The following is a 19,840-nucleotide window of genomic DNA, read 5'->3' as shown; positions in this document are numbered from 1 at the left end:
TTAATGTAGCCTCCTGTGGCATCAGTCTCGGTCCAGTGGTGGGTGCTGATAAAGGGCTGTGTGTCTGAGGGCGGAATGTCGCGTTCGCACCTGTTACCCTTTCAGTCTCCCCCTCTCCTCCCTCCACTCCCACAGCTGCAGCTGCTGGGTGTTCCTTTCACATCTTTGCGTGCCTTGTGGCCCCATTGTGCTAAAAGGGGAGGAGGGAATGCTGGCATTTGATTTCCAAGCAGCAAGGAAAGGCTTGGATTTGAACTCGATTTAGTTCTCCATTAATTTGCGGTTGCCGCTTGACCACCTCTTCTGCTAGAGCTCGGCGTCCTCATTAATCTCATCTGTAACTAAATGGGGGGGGGGGAGAGGAAAAAGCCAAGTGTCGCTGGTCACATTGAATAATTTCTATATTCCATTTACTGTGTCATTCCTGGCCTGAGTCACACTCTCTCTCAACACTTTTTCCCTCAAGGGCTGTTTTAGCTTCGAGAGATCGGCAAGTTTTTCCATATGGGCCGTAATTAAAGCTGAAGAGCGTTAACTCACCGTAATCACGATTCTTGGTGCATAATAGCTGTGATGTTCAAGAATCTTGTTGGGGGGGCAGATTTCAAGGGCATAGCGCTGTACAGGAGGCCTCTTGACAAACGTGGAAATATATAATGCATTAAACTGAGCTCAGTTAATGAGGGGGTGGCACTGATCTGTTTGGGTGGCCTAGCCGGTAGGAGGATTCGGGCTGTAGGGTCAGGCGGGTGGCGTCTGAAGGATGAAGTAAAGCTGTTGGTTGAAAGCAGCAGGCCCCGAGGGTCAGCTTCCGGAAGGCATTTCTGCAACTGTGGCTGATTCCGCACACGTTGGATAATGCACTTTCAATGCACTTTATCAATCGTTTGAGGTGGATTTTTTGTTCCGCACACAAAAAAATCCATTCCAAATGATCTATAAAGAGGATTGGACGTGCATTATCCAACGTGTGCGGAATCAGCCTGTATGTGTGTGCATGTAAAATGCCACCAAGTCACAACTGACTTATGACAGCCCCAGCGAGGGGCTTTCAAAGCCAATGAGAAGCAGAAGCCACTTGCCACTGCTTTCCTCTGCAGGATCTTCCTTGGTGGTCTCCCCTCCAGATACCGAGCTTGCTTAGTTTCTGAAATCTGACAAGACTGGGCTGTGGCCAGTGGTGACCGGTGCCACATAGAATCCAGTTCGGGCTGAGAATGCCAGGGACTTTTTCTGGTTGCCAAAATGTGTAGCCTGTGTGCTTAACAAGAAGCCCCAAAGCTAGACTGTAACACTGAGCTACTTCTTGCTGTGCTGGAGGATCAACCTTTCCACCCAAGCCAGGAGAGATGATTGAAAATAGAGCTTGCATTTGGAGTACTGGGCTGTGCCATGCTGCCTTCCCTCCCCTGCAGCTGTATACGACGACCAACAATGATCAAGGGTGCTTACAGAAAATAAAACATAACTAAGTGGCGACACGAGAGAGATTTATAACCATTTGCCCGATGTGGAGAAAGTGGATCAAGAGCATTTCCTTCCTTCCTCTCTCAAAACTCTAGAATGTGCGTGTGTATATGCGTGGGGGTTACGCAATGAAGCTGATGGGCATTAGATCCAGGACAGACAAAAGAAATTATTTCTTCATGCCATGCATCATTACCTTATGGAACTCGCTGCTTCCTATTGATGGCCACTGACAAAAGGCAAAACTCCTAGTCTGTCCTAAGAGGGAGTAAGCACCAGCACCGTGACGTGGTTCGAGTGTCGGGCCGATGTAGGTTCAGATCTTCTTCCAGCTTCTTTGGATGCCTGCAGACCACACCCTCTCTCAACTTAGCTCACTTCATGAGGTTGTTGTGTGGATAAAACATAAGCCGCCCTGAATTCTTTGGAGAAACGTGGGATAAAAACCAAATAAAGAAAAGCCGCTGGGGAGTGGGTGGAAATGATATGCAGGGAAAGGGTTAAAACAGGCTTCCATTCTGTTCTTCCACATGAATGAGCAGCCCCTGCGGCGGCATTTGGAAAAGAAAAGAAAAAAGCTTTAAAAATAATAATCGTGCAGCCAGGCTTCCAGGAACATCTTAAGCAAAATTACCCCTTGCAAGCTCATTGACCTCAATGGACTTAGAAGGGTGTAAATCTGCTGAGGAGGCCACTGTAGTTGCGCCCTTCGATAGTTCCATGATGGACAGGCCTCTCAGTTTTTAGCCATGAGAGCTAAAGTTGGCACCAGGCTGGTGTAGTGGTTAGAGTGTCGGAACTGGGACACCCCAGGTTCAAACCCCCACTTTGCCATGGAAGCTTGCTGGGTGGCCGTGGGCCAATCACAGACTGTCAGCCTAACCTAACTTGCAGGGTTGCTGTTGCAAGGATCCAGTAGAGGACAGGAGAACAAGGCAAGCCACTTTGGGTCCCCATTGGGGAGAAAGGCAGAGGTGTGAATAAAGGAAGGAAGTAAATTGAGCTTCCACATCCAGATGCAGTCCATCTTCGACTGTTCGATAATTCTGGGAGCAAACAACAGCGAAAAGCTATTTTGCTACTCAAGAGAGCAGCACAGCTGTTGAGACCCACACTTCCCAAGTGCTGGCTTGGGTCCTCAAAGCCTGCTGGCTGAGGTTAGGGGACATCTCCTCTTCTGGTTGTTTGGTCTTGTGTGTGAACAACACGGCACGGAGTTTGTCCTCCTTGAAATGGCTCCCCTTCTGGTAATTGTTCCTTCCTTTTTTTACAATCCCCGCAACCTAGACCTCCCAGAAACATAGTACATCATCCTTCTTAGCCAATGCTTCAAGCACTCTTTTGAGAATTATGTCCGAGCTTATAAAATGGAAAGATCTATGAATATCTTTTAGTGTGCAATAAAGGGGAATATTCATTCCTTCACATTGATTAGCGCTGTTCCATTGTGTTCCATCTGGGGGGAGTTTTATACCCAGCCTCTCTCTATCATTTTTCCGACGGCCACGTAATAAGAATCCACTTTAGTGTTTTACTTCTGTGCTCTTAATTTTGATGGTTCAGCAGAGGCTTCTGGAATTGATCTATGCAAGGAGAGGATATTTTATTCTGAATTCCTAACAGTGGTCAAATCCACATTACTCATTCTAAGTCGCATGTTCCCCGCATTCCCCACGCAATCCCGAGTGCCGGTCACATTACCTCATTAAACAGACGCATTGCATTCGCATTTCTCCCGAATATGTGGTCACAGGTTTTCAACGGGAGTTTCACGGTGGCCGTGAACGGGCCAACGCACAATTTACGTGGTTTTTTTAAAAACCACCCCCCTTCCTGTCTCTCCGGCTGTTCCGAGAGTTCCTATTGGCTGATTCAACTTGCAAGTGCTCCGTAGTCTGCAAAAGACTGTTTTTGACTTCATAGCATTGGACTGATTGATTATGCTGTTTCTGAATCAAATCTGGTAGTTTGAAAAATCATTTTGGGGTGAATCCATCCTCAGAACGGACTCGCGAAACTTCCTTTTTAACTGTTTTTTATTTTTTTTTATTTTATATTACTGTAATATTGAAATTACGGTGAATCAATCATTCGAAGTTAAGAAAACACAGAGCAGGACCTCCATCACTCCTCCATGTTTCCCCCAAGTTATAATCGGTCCACAATGACATTTTACATTTCCTCGAAAACTGTCAGGGATGATGTTCTATAACCTCACACAAGGAAAATGAGGCACGAGACATGCGGGCACACAAACATCTTCAAAGATGTTTCTTTATAAGGCAAGATCGAAATAACGGAAAAGTAATTTTAAAACAATAAAAAAAATTTTAAAAGGTCGGGAAGATTTGTTCTCGCCCGCAAAAGCGGAAAATGCGGGTGTGGGGTGAATGTGGATTCGGCCAGTGACTATTGGGAACATAATGACACTCCAGGGAAGTGAAACTTCAGTAAAATTCAAGCACTGAACTGTCCTGCATAGGAAATGCCCACGAAAGCTTTCCACATGCTTCCAAATTTCCAAAAAAGAAACGGGAGATCCGATAAACATGCGGGTAATGGGTGAATGTGGATTCGATCAGTGCTACCCTAAGCAGAGGTTATACCCTTTGAAGTGGGTTGCCAACCTCCAGGTGGGCCTGGATATTTCTTGGTATTACAAATGACCTCTAGGTGACATAGATCATCTCCCCTGGGGGAAAAATGGCATACTTGGAGGAGGGGACTCTGTGGCATTATACCACAATGAGGTCGCTCCTATCCAAACTCTGCCCTCCCCAGGCTCCACTCCCAAATCTCTAGGAATTTCTCAACCCAGAGCTGGCAACTGTACTTCAAAGTTAGTGGGCTTAGAAGGTTTTGATTTAATTGTGCTTTGGATGTCCCTGTAGATGTCCTTTTAAGCAAACAGCCATGCTTCTGGCTTATTCCCACCCCCCCCCCCCACAACATGAGCCCTCTAGTAATAATATATCCCTAGCCTACCCTACAAGACTGTTGTAAGGATCTTGCAAAGCCCTCAGAAGGCTCTGAAACAGTCAACAAATGTGTTCCGATTAACAGCTAGCTACAGCTATCTGTTGGCTGTTGATTCATACAATTGACTGCCAAGCAGCATGTAGTGACAGGTCTGTGGATATGGGAGAGGGCTGTTGAATTCTATTGGTTTGTGTAAGAACGTCTGTGTGTGAAACACTGTCTATTGCACTGTACTGTACATTTTGAATACATGGCATGTAACGGGATGAACAGGTTTGAGCTGGTAGTGCATAAACGGATCAATGAAATGTTAGTTCCCTTTTTGTGGCTGGTAAACAGACCATGAGCCAAACTGGAGGCTGTTGGAGCATCTGTAGTAAGCTCTGAGGCAAGATGGGCCAGTGTTCTGACTGTGAGCATATGTTTGTTTAGAACACTTGTGAGATGTGCTGTTCTGGTTTGCTTTTGGAGACCAACAGGCTGTGATTGTTGGCCTTTCAGCTGCCTTTGCCTCTTTGCCTTGCAGGTTGGGAAATGGGAGAACAAGACGCTGAGCCACAAGTATTCTGTTTGGCCCCGGTTCAATTCCTTCAATGACAGTGATCCAGATAACAACCATCTGAGCATCGTCACCTTGGAAGAAGCCCCCTTTGTCATCGTGGAGGACATGGATCCCTTGACGGAGACTTGTGTGAAGAACACTGTGCCGTGCCGGAAGTTTGTCGTCATTAAGTAAGTCCATAATTTGACCCAGTTCTTACATTAGTTCTTTTGAGAATTTCCCCCACATGCTTGTTCTTTCCATTTGCTCTTTTGAGGAGCAAGCCTTGGAAGAAAATGTAGTTAATGCTACAGAGCCAAAGAGTGGCCTGTTCTTCCTCAGATCCGCAAATCTCCAAGAGGCTCTTCTGTAGGCTGCCTTAGCTGTTGGGCCTCTTTCCCTCCAAATCCCAATAGCATGAGATTTCCAAACCCCACGAGATAAAGACCCTCTGCCTGCTCCTCAAAGGATATTCGTGGTGGTGCACCCACCTCTTTCCACAGGGATCCTGTCTGAGGAAAATCTTTTCTGCACTGAAAAGCATAACAGGTTGTCATTTGTTTGTGGTCCCAGCAACATCACCAAGGCTGGGCGGAATGTGAAGAAGTGTTGCAAGGGATTCTGCATTGACATCCTGAAGAAACTCTCCAAGGCCATCAAGTTCACCTACGACCTCTACCTGGTGACCAACGGGAAGCACGGCAAAAAGATTAATAATGAGTGGAACGGAATGATCGGTGAAGTAAGTTCTGTTAGGGAAAAAAGCTCTTCAGTCAAAACTCGACAACACACACACACACACACTTTGAATTGGCCTGGGACTTGGTGGGGTTCCCTATGTACGCTAGAATCATCTGGCTTGGACTTTTCCCCACCACCCCCTTCCTTTCTTTCACCCTCAGGTAGTCAAAAAGCAGGCGGTGATGGCTGTGGGCTCCCTCACAATTAATGGAGAACGTTCGGAAGTGGTTGACTTTTCCGTGCCATTTGTGGAGACCGGGATCAGCGTCATGGTATCCCGGAGCAACGGCACAGTGTCTCCGTCAGCTTTTCTAGGTAAGGCTTTTCTTTTTCCTTTTTTCCTTTTTTTTGTTCCTATTTTTCTATAGACAGATTTGGTTTTGTTATATTTTCCTTCCATATACTTTGACAGGTTTCACTTTTTTTAAAAAAAATCTGCCCGATGTACCTCGCACTTCCGTGACACATTTCTGTCAGCTTTTAAATTGCACATTAAAAAGTTTGGACAGCAAACTTATCTGCTTAATATAGTTTTAAAGACAGAGGCCAGCTTCCAGTCACCGTGATGCCAGCCAAACAGCTTTGACTGCTTCCTGTTCAGCACCCAGAGGGCTGTCACTGTTTCTCTTCAGGTGCCAGGCAATATCTCAGAGGGCGTAGATCTGTCTTGTAAAAGGAGATGGGCTGAGCTGCAGTATTGGAGGAAAGCATGGCACTGTGTTGACTGCAGCTGCCGGACGATTTCCTTCCGTGATAGTTTATTGATTGCTTATCGGTTATATTGCTATCTCACTCCCCAGATAAGACTCTCCCAAAGAGAGAGGCCCACACCTTTGCAGTATAATTTTAGCTGGGTTGTAAAGACTCACAGGGGCTTTGCAGACATTTTTGACAGTTGTGAAAACACTTCCCTTTTCCACTGGGCTACAACTTTATTCCAACTTAGATGTAGCCTATGAGTACGTACAGGTTTTCCCAGTGGGGCAAACAGTAACTCCCCAGAGCTGTTTCAGGTAAGGAATACAATATGTGGGGAAATGGAGGATCCCTTGACACTGCATGTCGAGGTTCCAGTCTAAACCTTGCCACTAACACAGGTTGGATATAATTTTCAACCGGAGACTTCCGCTCAACGAGACCCCAGGTGCACCCGTAAACCAGGTGTCATTTAGTTAGGCCGTTGGACTCCAGAAGGGAAACGATTCAGAAAAGGGTCTGAGAGGATCCACTGTGAAGTCCCTGCAGCTTTCTTAGTGCTGAGTTGGAACAGCATGCAGTAGAGAAGACTGTTCCTTCTACTGACTGCTGGTGCTTTAGGTTAAGGAAAGATGTCTTTAATGTATATCAGTAAACCTCAACAAAGGTCCACTGCTCTTTTTTGGCAAACTTACCTTGGACACGATGCGTGGCAGAAACTGGCCAGCTCCCAGCCGTCAGTGTCCTGGGTGGTGAGCATTGCCTTCTGGGCCCGTATTGCTAACTACTGGATCCACACCAATGCCAAGGAAGCTTGGCTTGGAGTTGGCTGCCAGGGCTGCGAGCACAGGAGTTGATGGGTGTATCTTGCTTGGTGCAACAAAATGCCTTTAACCAGCCTTAGGAAAACCCCAGGAGAGATCCAGAGGAGTTAGCCGTGTTAGTCTGCAGTAGCAAAACAGAAAAGAGTCCAGTAGCACCTTTAAGACTAACCAACTTTACTGTAGCATAAGCTTTCGAGAACCACAGTTCTCGTCGTCAGATGCAGGAGAGAATAGGAATTCAAGGAAAGGTTGCATGCTCTCCTTTTAATCACATTCGCTCCAGTGTACTTCCCTCCCACATGCTTGCACGATCGAGCTAACACACATGGTGATCGATCCTGCAGTAGGGTTCCTGGGAGAGGTGTTTTTGCACATTTCCTCCCAGAATGGTGGCTGGCTTCTGCCTCAGGCCCACCATGATGAGTGAGACTCTTAAATTCCCTGCATATCGCCCAAGTTTCAGTGCCAAGCCTCTTCAGCCTGCATTGCAGCTCCGAAGTGTGGAAGCACTGTCAGGTTACCTGCTGCTATTTTGGTTATACGGAGAGGGGGATGGGAAAGATCGTCTCCCGCAAGCCTGCTGGGCTCGCGTCACTCTGGCTGTCTCCGCACCAGGCTCATTGTATAACCTGTGCTCCTCTTTCTCTCTTTCTGCAGAGCCTTTCAGCGCTTCCGTCTGGGTGATGATGTTTGTCATGTTGCTGATTGTGTCCGCCATCGCAGTCTTTGTGTTTGAGTACTTCAGCCCTGTAGGCTATAACCGGAACTTAGCGCAAGGGAGAGGTAAGCTTCGTGTTCCACACCGCACCAGAGACTTGGCTCCTTTTCCTTCTTAGGAAACAATTAGAGCACACAATGGAGGTAGTACAAGGCTGGTTCTGTAGGCCCCCACCCCTGTTTAACAGGCTTTCTTTACATGAAAAGACGGCTTGGGATTGCATCGTCTGAGAAAACACACCACATTGTTTCAGACACGGAGTGAAAGGCAGAGAGGCTCGAGATCAGCTAATGCCCTCTTCAGAGTCTTCCAACTCTCAGAATGATGACTTTTTAAAAGTCCATTAAAGCTGCACATTTTTTAATTAGTACATAAATTTGACGAAGCTTGAGTAATTGTGTGGGTGGGTGAGCTCTGAAATACTGGAGGAATTTGGCTACCCAATGTGAGACATGACCCCTCTCATCTATTTTGTCCAATTGAAAAGGAGCCGATAGCCTCAGACCTTGGAAAAAGTTCTTCCCCTAGCTTTAACATACCTTAAAAATAGATTTATATCTTGCAGATGCCTAGCTTGATTGTTTCCAAATCAGCTTACAGTACCAGGGCTTTTTTTCTGGGAAAAGAGGTGGTGGAACTCAGTGGGTTGCCCTCAGAGAAAATGTTCACATGGGCTCATGGCCCCGCCCCTGATCTCCAGACAGAGCGGGGTTTAGATTGCGCAGAGGGCAATTTCAACTCCTCTCTGTCTGGAGATCAGGGGGCGGGGCCACCAGCCCATGTGACTATTTTCAAGAGGTTCCGGAAGTCCGTTCCACCACGTTCCGGTTGAAAAAAAGCCCTTCAGTTTACCCAAAGCAAGAGGAAGGTAACACTTGGCTCTTGTATAGCATGTTCAAAAGTACTCCACATACGGAATCTTAGTTTAGTTTATGACATTTATATCCCGCCCTCCCTGCGAACAGGCTCAGGGCAGGTGAAAACAACACTTGACTACAAAACTTAAAAATATACCATTAAAACAGCAATGAACATACAAGAACCAACCATTAAGACCATAATCGACTGTGCTGAACCCCACTGTAAGATCCAGTAATAATAGCAGTGCCGACCCGCCCTGATCCAGGTGCTGATGCAAATCATCCTTACAACAGTCTTGTAAGGTAGGCCACTATTAGGAGCCACATATTGAAGCTGGCAGTGGGATTCTAAATGAAAGATACTGACCAGGATACAGGAGGCAAGAATGAAACTGGAGGTATATGGTTCAGTCTTTTGTGTGAATCAAACCTATGATTCCTCCTCTCTCCATCACCCTGGTTAACTGTTTTCAATGATGTTTGTGAATTGGTAAAGGAGAGTTCTCCATAACATATCAGTTATACGTCTAAATGTCATATGTTGTGCATACTGCATATAACTACCATTCAAGGTGAATCTGTAGAATCACCAGTGAATTGAAAACAGTTCTCACACACACATGCACATGTGCACGTGCGAACACACACTCACACACACACATAAACAGAATACAAAACATTTGCTCCTTCTCAGAGAGGTAGCCTGCCATTCCCAAGGAAGCCATCAGCCCATAATGTCCTCAGCCTCCGGGGCTGATCGGTGCCTGAGACATCTGGAACACATTTTCTATCCCGCTAGATCCTCTGCTTCAACACCAGTGTGCCACGTTTTCTTTTTGTGTAAAATTTGTTCTTCCAATTTCCTATATCAGGAGGCGGAGGAGGGCAGAGAAACCTTCTGTTCCTTTCCTTTTGTTTGTAATAGCTTGTGTACTGCCCTTATCTCAAGAACTCGGAAAGCGTATATAATACTTTTATCAGCTGCTGTGCTCTCGGCTCTTCAACGGCCTTGAGAGTAATTTTCATAAGCCAGAAGTCAGCTTGATTGCATTTATTTATTGTGCCCGCATCTCTGCCAGGCCACCCCAAGTCAAGGAAACACCGTCTTTTCAGAAGCTGTTGGGTTTGGAGGCTAGATCAGTTATTAAGATTATAGGAGAGGAAGGTTCCCACTGAAATGAGGGTTTCTGTTGAGCAGTTCATTGCTGCAGGCTGGCGATGCTCAGATCTGATTCAGTTCAGGAGCCCCCAGCACAACGTTTAACTCGCACCAGTGTGATTCTGTGATTGTGTACCATCCCCATTTGGTTCCTCATGGACTTTCTCCAGGAGTTTTGCTGCAATTGCTGCAGGTCTTAACGGCAGGGAATGACCCAGTCTTTGATGAGCCCCCCCCCCCCCCGCCGCCCTCGGGACCCTGCATGCTTCCTTGGGGGTACTGGCTTGGTTCTTCTACTACCAGCTCTAGAAGCATCACAACTTCCAGCTCTTTCTGGGATGGTAATACCTTATGAAAGAAATTGTGATTGTGCTGATCAACTTTTGGCATGGGGGATTTGGGGGAGAGCATTAGCCTGCTCCTCCCGCTCCCATCAAACAGCTGATCAGCCCTGTGGTTCAGGGTCAGGCGACCTGTCGTGTCTGCAGAAAGTCCTAGGTTCGATTCCTGGTGTTTCCTATTAAAGGATCTGAAGTAGCAACAAAGAGCTTTCTCTGCCTCAGATCCTGGAGAGCCACTACCATCCAGAGTTGAGAGCACTGATCTCTCTCGTCCTCCTTTTCATTAAAACGTTGGCAGCCTTTCCCAAGGCATCTAGCCGAAAATATGCAACAGGCCTGTAAAACACAGAGAGCCTGGTTAAAAATGCAGCAGTCCATCTCTGAGAATGCTCAGTCCAAGCAACGAGACCTCACAAAACATCTCCGAAATAGGGTCACTTTTCAGCCGCACCAGAACATAGTCGGGGAAGGTGCACTCCATACTGTCAATGGGAGAACACTGAAGCCCTCCGAGAGAATGATGAGCAAGCTGTTGCCTCTGTAGCGGGCAGGACTGGCGCAGGAGTCATTGAGATGAATGGGATTGTTGCACGGGCTAGACAGGCCCTTCCTGTGTCTCAGGATTCATGACTTTGGCTCTGTATGTATCTGTGTGTGTGTGTGTGTGTGTGTGTGTGTGTGCATGCACGCTGCTCCAGTTGCTGAATTGTACTGGAGAATCACATAGGCAGCATCCCTTTGTAGCTCAGTTCTCCACTTGACTAGTGGTGTGTGTGTGGAGTGCCCAATCCAGTCTCTGCATGTGTATGGCTGATATCTAGGTCAGAGTGGTTTTGGTCGTCATTAAGAGATTTTCTGTTGGAGGAATTCATTGGCTTGATTGACTTGCACCAAGTCCCAGTTGATTGATTTGCACCAAGCTTGAAGGTTCATGGTGCACCCACCTTACTGGGCAGTTCCGGATATGGCTTATACACTCCATGTATACACTACATAAAGAAAGGCAGGGTATAGGGGAGGGACCATAACTCAGTAGCAGGGCACCTGCTTTTCATGCAGAAAGTTTTTTTTTTAATTTTTATTGGTGAGTACATAGTTATTACATACACTCCCCATCATACCTAATTTATTTCAACCCCCACCCTTTCCCTCCCCCCTCCTTATAGACTTCCAACAGCTTTCCAACCCTTAACCTATCTTATTACTTAACTTATTTTCCATTAAGTTCTTCTAAATCATATATGTATTATATCTCTTACTCTAAGCATATTCAAATTCTCTTATATATACTCTATCAAATCCACTAATATATCCATTCTCTACATCACTATTTAAACTGTATATTTTTGATAAAGTCTCTTAATAGTAATACTAGCTTAGGTTAATTAATAACTAAATTTTCCCATTAATGGTAAAGTTACTTCTCTCTTCTATTTAAGAAATCACAAATTAATAGTTCTCAAACTGCCACAGTCCTCCTTTCACATCCCATTTTTTTTCTAGATATTGTTTCAATTTCCCCCAATCTGCAATATATTCTCCTGGATCAAGGTCTTTGAGTTTTGTTGTCATTTTATCCATCTCAGCCACGTACAGCAATTTGTAAATCCAATCTTCTGTAGTTGGTTTCATGCAGAAAGTCTTGAGTTCAATCCTCCAGTTAAAAGGAGCCCATAAGAGGTGATGGGAAAGACCTTGATCTGAAACCCTGGAGATTCTCGGCTAATCAAAAAAGACAAGACAGACCTTGATAGATCAAGGATCTGGCTCAGAATAGGGCGGCTGCGTTTAGAGGGGTCCATGGCTTGGTGTCAGAGTACCTGCTGGTCATGTAGAATGTCCCAGGTTCAATTCTTGGCATCTCCTGTTTAAAAGGATTTTAGGTGATGTGAAAGACTTCCACTCTAGACCTTAGACAGTCACTCCCAGTGACAAAGTAGACAGTAATGACCGATTGGTCTGACTCAGGATAAGGCAGCTAGGCTTTGGCTCAATGTGGCAGAGCATCTGTTGGGCATGCAGAAAGTCCCAGGTTCAATCCCCAACATCTCCACTTGAAGGATGAGGTAGTGAGAGAGGGGAAAAACCTCATTACCAATCAGAGGAGACAACACTGACCTGGACAGACCAATCTGGCTTAGTATACAGTAGCTTCACTTGTGCATACAGGTAACTAATAATAAAAAGTGTATTTTTATGGAAGATGTCCCAATAGGAACCTTGACTGAAAAATGTTATTTCAGACCCGGATTAACATGCCGGATTAACATGTTATGCTTTGTATCTTGAATAAATAAGGGAAGCAGTAATAAGTGGCCCAGACCCCATGGTTTACATCGTGTCAATTGCTGCGTGTAGCATATTGCAGTAATTCTCAGAGATCTGGAGAGCAACCGCAAGAGGTAGGTCAAAGCTGTGCTCTTTGTGATTGCAGATCCTCACGGGCCGTCTTTCACGATCGGCAAGGCCGTCTGGCTGCTTTGGGGGCTGGTGTTCAACAATTCTGTACCAGTTCAGAATCCGAAAGGGACCACTAGTAAAATCATGGTGTCGGTTTGGGCTTTCTTTGCTGTGATATTCCTGGCAAGCTACACAGCCAACCTGGCTGCCTTCATGATCCAAGAGGAATTTGTTGACCAGGTGACGGGCCTGAGTGATAAGAAGGTGGGTGCTCTTTCTTCTCTGTATTATCCACACACACACCCCATACCAGTTGCAGAGGGGTCTGAGAAGGGAGATGGGGAAGTCTCATAGCTGAGTGGGGAGCCAAATGCAGAAGGTCTTGGGTTCTGTTCTCGGCACCCCGACAGATATGAGTGCATTTCACTGCCTCCATTCGTGGCTCTGTGCTGCATTCATTAATGTTGTTTGAACTAGGAAAATTTCTGAAACTAATTCCAGAACTGTAACTCACATTTTTTTAGTTCCTGCCGTTCGTTTGCAGCTTCCTCCGTCTATGTGCCTGTGCAGGCTGTTAAAAATCTGTAACAAAGCAAGGCAGTTGTTCCAGTGAGTGTATCAAGGATTTTTTTTTCACGAACTTTTATTGATGGAAAATCTGCACTGATAAAGTACCTTGATGCATCGGAACATACAATGATACATAAAGCAGCCTTTTGACAGCATTTTTATAATGTGTTCATGAACATTGATAATGCAGGGGAACCCAAAAAGGTACTGTTGAACTCAAGGAGCCCCCCACCCATATGGCAAATGGCTCATACACAGTGTGCCGACTGATATTTGGAACACGGAACCATGCAGGAATCCTAATGCATCAATTCCTTTCTGAAAACAAGGCCAGTTGATTTGGAACTTGGAGCAGGAATCTGAATGAGGAGAATTTTGGAAGCCTCCCTAATCTCCACTTAAAAGGATCTTAAGCTTTACAGGCCTGTGGACATGCATCCCGGAAACACCTTGCACATTGCTGCTGATGTCACCCCTGCAATGCACCATTTTGCACGGTCACTGGTGTGTTCTAAAGTCTGTGTTCTTAGATGATGCTGAGTTAAAAGGAGACCCAGCAGGTTTTGCCAACATCCTATGAGAACTGAGTGCACCCCCTAGAACGTGTTCCAAAACCCTTTGCAGTGCCCCAGGGTTCCACGGCAGATGTACAGATTGCCCTTTTTTATATGTTGATTTTATTTTACTTAATTCATACCCTACCTTCCCCCCTCAATGGGGACCCAAAGCAGCTTGCATCATTCTCCTCTTCTCTGTTTTATCCTCATAAAGATCCTGTGAGGTGGATTAGGCTGTGAGTGTGTGTTGCTGGCGCAAGGTCGTCCAGCAGTCTTCTATGGTAGAGCAGGAATTCAAATCTGGGTCTCCCAGATCCTAGTCTGGCACTCTTGGCTAGGGAAATGCCAGCTGCTCGGAGCTCTTTGGAATAGCCTTTTGTCCCTTCTTCCTTCCCTGTTCTTCAGTTTCAACAGCCGTATGCTTATTCACCTCCTTTTCGCTTTGGGACGGTACCGAACGGGAGCACCGAGAGAAACATCCGGAATAACTACAAGGAGATGCATGCCTATATGGTGAAGTATAACCAGAAGGGAGTGGAAGATGCCTTGGTCAGCTTGAAAACGGGGTAAGCAGAATTCTGTTTGCTTGTGTGGCCTGTTCTTATTCTGGAAATGCCTTCTGTGCAGTGGAGGGTCACGGGATGCCTCTGCTCTGAACACATGCCGCAAGCCCCTTGCGGGATGGAATGGGCTGAAGGTGGGCTGCAAATCATTTGTTGTGAGAACGAACTCCTTTCTCCTTTGCGAAGATAGCATTTCCAGGGGGAGGTCAGAGCAAACAAGCGAACTGCCTTGAACTGCACCAGAAAGGTGTGTGCTGTGGTTTCCGTTTCAGTCCGTGATGTGGTCCCCTTTCTTTACCGCATACTCTTTTCCCAGCTCTCCCCTCCTTCCATCATGTCTCTGCTTCCCCACTGCCTGCCTGGGCAAGGTAAGAGTCATAGTGCCGTTTCCCCTACTTGGCTGGGAAAGCCGGGTCTCAAAACCCAGCAAAGCAGCTTGGCGGCGGGGAGGAAAAGTCGTAGGTCAGGGACAGGCTAACTAGGCTGATTGCTGGTTCTCTGTTGCAAGTCTCTGCCCCTGCAGGTTTCAGAGCTAAATGCAAGGCTGGGGATCCTGGTTTTGTTGTCAGATATCCACTTTGGGTCTTAGGGGTTTTTTGACCTCATACCGTGGTTTAAGTACGGCTTGCAGTGGCCCTTCTACCTAATCCTTGACAAAACAATGTAGTTTGGGATCAGGCTGGAGTCGTATTCCTGTGAAATGCTGCAAGGCAGCATGGGCTTGGTGCCAGCGGTGCCAGCTGTTTCTCCTCCCCTCTCGACATAACAGGCTCTCTGTTGCCTTTGACGGCTCCCCCCCTCGGCGGCCGCACCGTCTTTCCTAGGTGATTTCTCAACCTGGACATCCCAAAGTGCCTGCTTCACTTCCCTTGATGGACACCATCTGCAGCAGATGGTGCAAATCACCTGTCATGTAGAGGATTTTCACGATCAATATATGACAACTGCTACATACTCCTCCAGGGCTGGGCTTTGTCTCGGGGCACCTGAGGAAGGATGGAAAGGGGAAAGAAAAGCACTCCATCAGCTGCTGTTAATGTTTGTGCACAGATGCCTCGCGATTTTCTTAACTTCAGCAGCAGCCTGCATTTTAGCACAGAGAAATCCCAAGTCCCTGAAGTGGAATCAATTAAATGAAGCTTGGAAGAACCTTTGTTGGATTAGGTGAAGGGCCTGGCTAGTCCCAAAGTGGCCAACCTCCGAGATTCTCACAAACATGAAACCAGCTGCCTTTCTTTGCTGTTTCTTTTCAGCAATTTGTATTCTGAAAGATGCTGCCTCTGAACGCAAGACTTTGCCTAATTCCCTTTAAAAGCCAATAGCCATGGTGCGGCATCTTGTGGCAGGGAGTTCCATAAGCCAGGGGTCTCCAACTGTGGTGAGCCTGTAGGCCTTCTTGGAATTTTGAGAACAGGTTTTGTGGGGGCCGGGTCCAATCACAAAATGTTGGGCAGCATCACGATGCACCTTTTTATAAATGGCGGGGGGGGGGGCAATGGTGTCCTGAGTAGCTTCTAGTAATCCTTGCAAATGGAGGCAGAAGAGAGACATGACCACCAGGTGGTCTGGCTAATGGTGCTCCACTACCCTATCTGCTGCCTTTAACATAGTAGATCATGCCATCCTATTGAGATATTTGGAGGCAGAAGTAGGTTTAAATTGTTCCTCATAGAGTGAACTCAAAGGATTGCTGTTGGAGACAAGCTGTCAAGACTGGCAATTATCGTGCGAGGTTCCAGGGGCATAATCTTATCCCCCATATTATTCAACCTCTATGTAAAGCCTTTAGGAGAAATCATTTGTAGGTGTGGAACTGGATGCCATCAATATGATAATGATCCCCAACTCTATATTTCACTAGCCAAATCACCTGGTGATGCAGTAGAGGTCCTAAGTTGCGGGGCCACCTGACATGTGACCTCTTTGCATTCCTGTGCGCTCCCCCTCGAATTGAGCCCTGCAGCTGGTTATGAATCCACCTAACAGTATTGTCTAGCCGACATTTAACCATCTTGTCCACAAGGCTATCATGGGAGAGTTTGAGAGACACTTGGTTGAAATCAAGGTGCAGGTCATTCCTATGGTGTACTAACCTAGTTATTTTCAGGGGAGGGGGCTGTGGCTCAGTGGTAGAGCATTTGTTGTGCATCTAGAAGGTCCCAGGTTTGACCCCTGGCATCTCCAGTTAAAAAGATCCAGTAGTAGGTGATGCGAAAGACCTGCCTGAGACCCTGGAGAGCTGCTGCCCTCAGAGCCAAACTATACTTTTTTTGGCTGGCCAGGTTGAGGTTCCCCAGTCTTGACTCGCTTTCTCAGAAATCACACAGTAACTGCAGGGCAAGGCATTTTAAAAGTCTCCAGGAGTCCCATTCTGCTTGAAGCTGGGGTGTGCGGAAGAAGAGCTTCTGCCTCCCTTTCCATGCCATTTTCCTGAGCTGAAATGGGTCCTGTAGGAAGTTATTTTCATAACTTTGGAGTGGCACGTGCTTGGAATACTCTGCAGGGAGCTCCAAAGTTATGCAAATGCCTCCCTGTGGGGGCTGTTTCTGCTTGGGAGAATGGTGTGGAACGCCCTGTGGGGAGCTCCTCCTCTCTCCATGCCACAGTTCTGAGCGGAATTCGGCTCACGTGGACTTCAAAAATCCCTTTCCCCATAACTGTTGTGTGACTGCAGAGAAATGAGGCAGGCCCAGGGAACCCCAACCTGACTCACCAAAAAAGGTGTCATATAGTTTGGCCCTTAATAATAATAATGTTGACCCAGTGTGAACATCAGGCTGCCTAGTCTGTAGTTTACTGGGTCCTTTCCCCCCTATTCTTTTGGAAATCAAGACAGTCTTCCAGCACCTCCAAGAACTCTGAAAGATCAAAGCCGGATGCTCCAAAAATAACCCTTCCTGTACCCTGGGATGCAATTCATCTGGCCCTACAGAAACTGGTTTAAAATAGCCAGATGCTTTTTCACAATCTCCGTACCTCTCCTGGACTGCCTGTCGTGCCCTGTATCATTTGTGCTTTTCTCAGGTTGGGGGCAATTCCCCTTGTGACAGAAGACGGCGGTTATGATGAGAGGATAGTCATCTGACTGACCTGCCATGCAGGGGTGTCATGAGGATGCCTGTTTCTATGATGAATGCACCAACTGAGGATTCCTATTAAGCACATTATATTATTAATCATGGTTATTAATACCTCAATTATTATTAATCACGGTTATCATGAATACCTTCCCTTCTGCCTGTTCTTGTCTCCAATGCAGTGTCTCTTTTTGAGACACGATGGACTACAATCCCCATTTATTCTCTGGATTCTTTGCTGTGGCTCTCTGTCCCCTTTTCAAATGGGCGTTGTGGCCCTTATTTGAAAGAGGAGAAGGGCAGCTGAAGCCACAGAGAAAGGGAAGCTTGGCATATGGATATCAGGAAGCATTTTGTTAATCAACAGTAGCACATTGAAAAAGAAGCCCTTTCTCCGTCACGCTACGGAATGAAAACCAGCGGGGTCCCTCGCAAACAATCCCAGCCGCTGTTCATCACATCTGCTGATCATATCCTCGTTTTGTCAGGTTGCCTCTTGCCTAGTTTTCTTTGAGGACGGGACAGGCGGGCTAGAGGAAAGCTGCCTTTGCAAACGAGGAAAACGGCACACAAGCCCATTTGAAAGCTTTTACGGTGCTGGTCGGATCCGGCTGCTGAAGCAGGGGAACTTTAGATTTTGTGTGTGTGTGTGTGGGAAAGAGCTGTTTCCTGCATGCTTCACTTTTCTTGTGTGTTGCCATGAAGGAACAGGAAATATGACAGATGAGAAGGAGCATGAATGGAAAAGGTGATTCGTGTTTCCCCTTGAGTGCAGGGTCCTTCTAGGTCAGCAGGGGCCTGTGCGCTAATGATTTAAACTAGAAAATTTAAATGGAAAAATTGGCTTCAGCTACTGCAGTGATGTAGAGAGACATATGCTGTGTATGCAAAGGGCTTCATCTGCATTACTACCTTGCAATTTTATCCCGCTTTGGCTCCCCACAGCAGCTCACAGGAATAAAAATCCCCCAAATACGATAATTCAAATTCAATTTTGAAAACAGTTCCTCAGAGAGGGGGCTCTCAACTGGAGTTCTGTTCAGGCATGCTAGAGGAATACCTGGCTGCTTCTGATTCTCCCTCCAGTGGCCCCTTGATACATTGTCTTGGTGTTGCTTACCACAGCCTTATAAGGATGGCCAGCACTGTCCCATATTTTATCCTTAGTCATGACAGGGAGTGGAAATCCTGAGAGAATATTGAATCACTTAAAGCCACCGAATGAACTGGTGACTGTGGGGATTATATGCAAAGTGGCTTGCAACATTTTCTCCTCCTCCATTTTTTTCTCACAACTCTGTGAGGTAAGTGAGGCTGAGGGTCTGTGACCATACTAAGGTCACCAAGCAAGCTTCCATGGCAGAGTGGAGATTTGAATCTGGGTCTTCCAGAACCTAGTCCGACACTGTAACTACTATACTACACTAGTTCTGGTTGAGTGCAACCCCACTCCACATGACACTCCCCCCGCCCCCAAAAGCTCTCTTCCTTTTCATTCTCATTTTTTTCATCCTTTCCCACCTTTTCTTAAGTATGTAGAACAAAAAATGCCACGTGGCACGTTTGACCAAAATGGTGAGAGACACCAACACTCCCTGTGATAGAAATCTTATAATAGTGGTTCGCAATAGTGCTGTGGTAAAGGGCTTTCTCCCCTCTTCAGCACCTTCTGGTTGTGCCTCCAGTTATGTTCATCCCGCACGTGCCTCCCCTTGTCCTACCTCACCCACAGAGATGCTCAAACCTGTGTTGGTAGGAAGGTGACCAGCACCCATGGGGGGATCAGTAGTGGGTTAGCCAGCTGGTAATTCTCTTCCTTTGAGAGTTTGGCACTATGGACTGGTGTGGAACAATCAGTTTGATCTTACCACGGTGAGGCAGAAACCGGGCTGACTCCCCCAGGCAGGGTCCACCATTGTGGATCTAATCTGTGACCCTAGGCCTGCAAAACAGGTGATTGGCCCCTGAACTCTGGCCTTTCCCCTTTGGAACCAGCCATGCCTCACAGATCTATGAGCGGCCAGCGATTGAGCTTTTTCTTGCGTGGCAGCTGAGCTGGTGGAAAGTCTGTTGGTGCATTGAATTGAAATTCAGTTTTCTGTTTTATCTCCTACCGAGTATTTTTAACAGCATTACGACTGTTATAAAGCAGAAAAATGAGTGTTCGTGAAAATGACGGCAAGCCATATATTCTGAGTTATGGCAAAGGTAATGTAAAATAGTGTGTGTGTTTACCATATTTTAAAGAACTGACTTTGTTCACCTTGTGCTCTATAGTTTTGGGGGAAATATGTTGGATATATTTAAAACTGATTTAGTTATGAAATATATACTATGCCAGTATAAT

The 19,840-nt window shown here is 46.4% G+C and overlaps 1 protein-coding gene across 1 annotated transcript in view; it reads left to right on the top strand.

Moving 5' to 3' along the window:
* Positions 1 to 19,840, top strand: part of GRIN2A (glutamate ionotropic receptor NMDA type subunit 2A) — a 262,766-nt gene that overhangs the window by 205,388 nt on the left and 37,538 nt on the right. Inside the window, exons 4-9 of the mRNA XM_054993141.1 lie at positions 4,973 to 5,178; positions 5,561 to 5,729; positions 5,890 to 6,043; positions 7,906 to 8,031; positions 12,761 to 12,990; positions 14,259 to 14,419. Of these exons, the coding sequence (XP_054849116.1) occupies positions 4,973 to 5,178; positions 5,561 to 5,729; positions 5,890 to 6,043; positions 7,906 to 8,031; positions 12,761 to 12,990; positions 14,259 to 14,419 (1,046 nt within the window). The remainder of the gene's footprint in view (positions 1 to 4,972; positions 5,179 to 5,560; positions 5,730 to 5,889; positions 6,044 to 7,905; positions 8,032 to 12,760; positions 12,991 to 14,258; positions 14,420 to 19,840) is intronic.

This window comes from Eublepharis macularius, chromosome 12 (assembly GCF_028583425.1).
Source record: "Eublepharis macularius isolate TG4126 chromosome 12, MPM_Emac_v1.0, whole genome shotgun sequence".
Taxonomy (NCBI): domain Eukaryota; kingdom Metazoa; phylum Chordata; class Lepidosauria; order Squamata; family Eublepharidae; genus Eublepharis; species Eublepharis macularius.
Note: the sequence above shows the minus strand (reverse complement) of the source record. Positions and strands in the feature narration are given on the sequence as shown.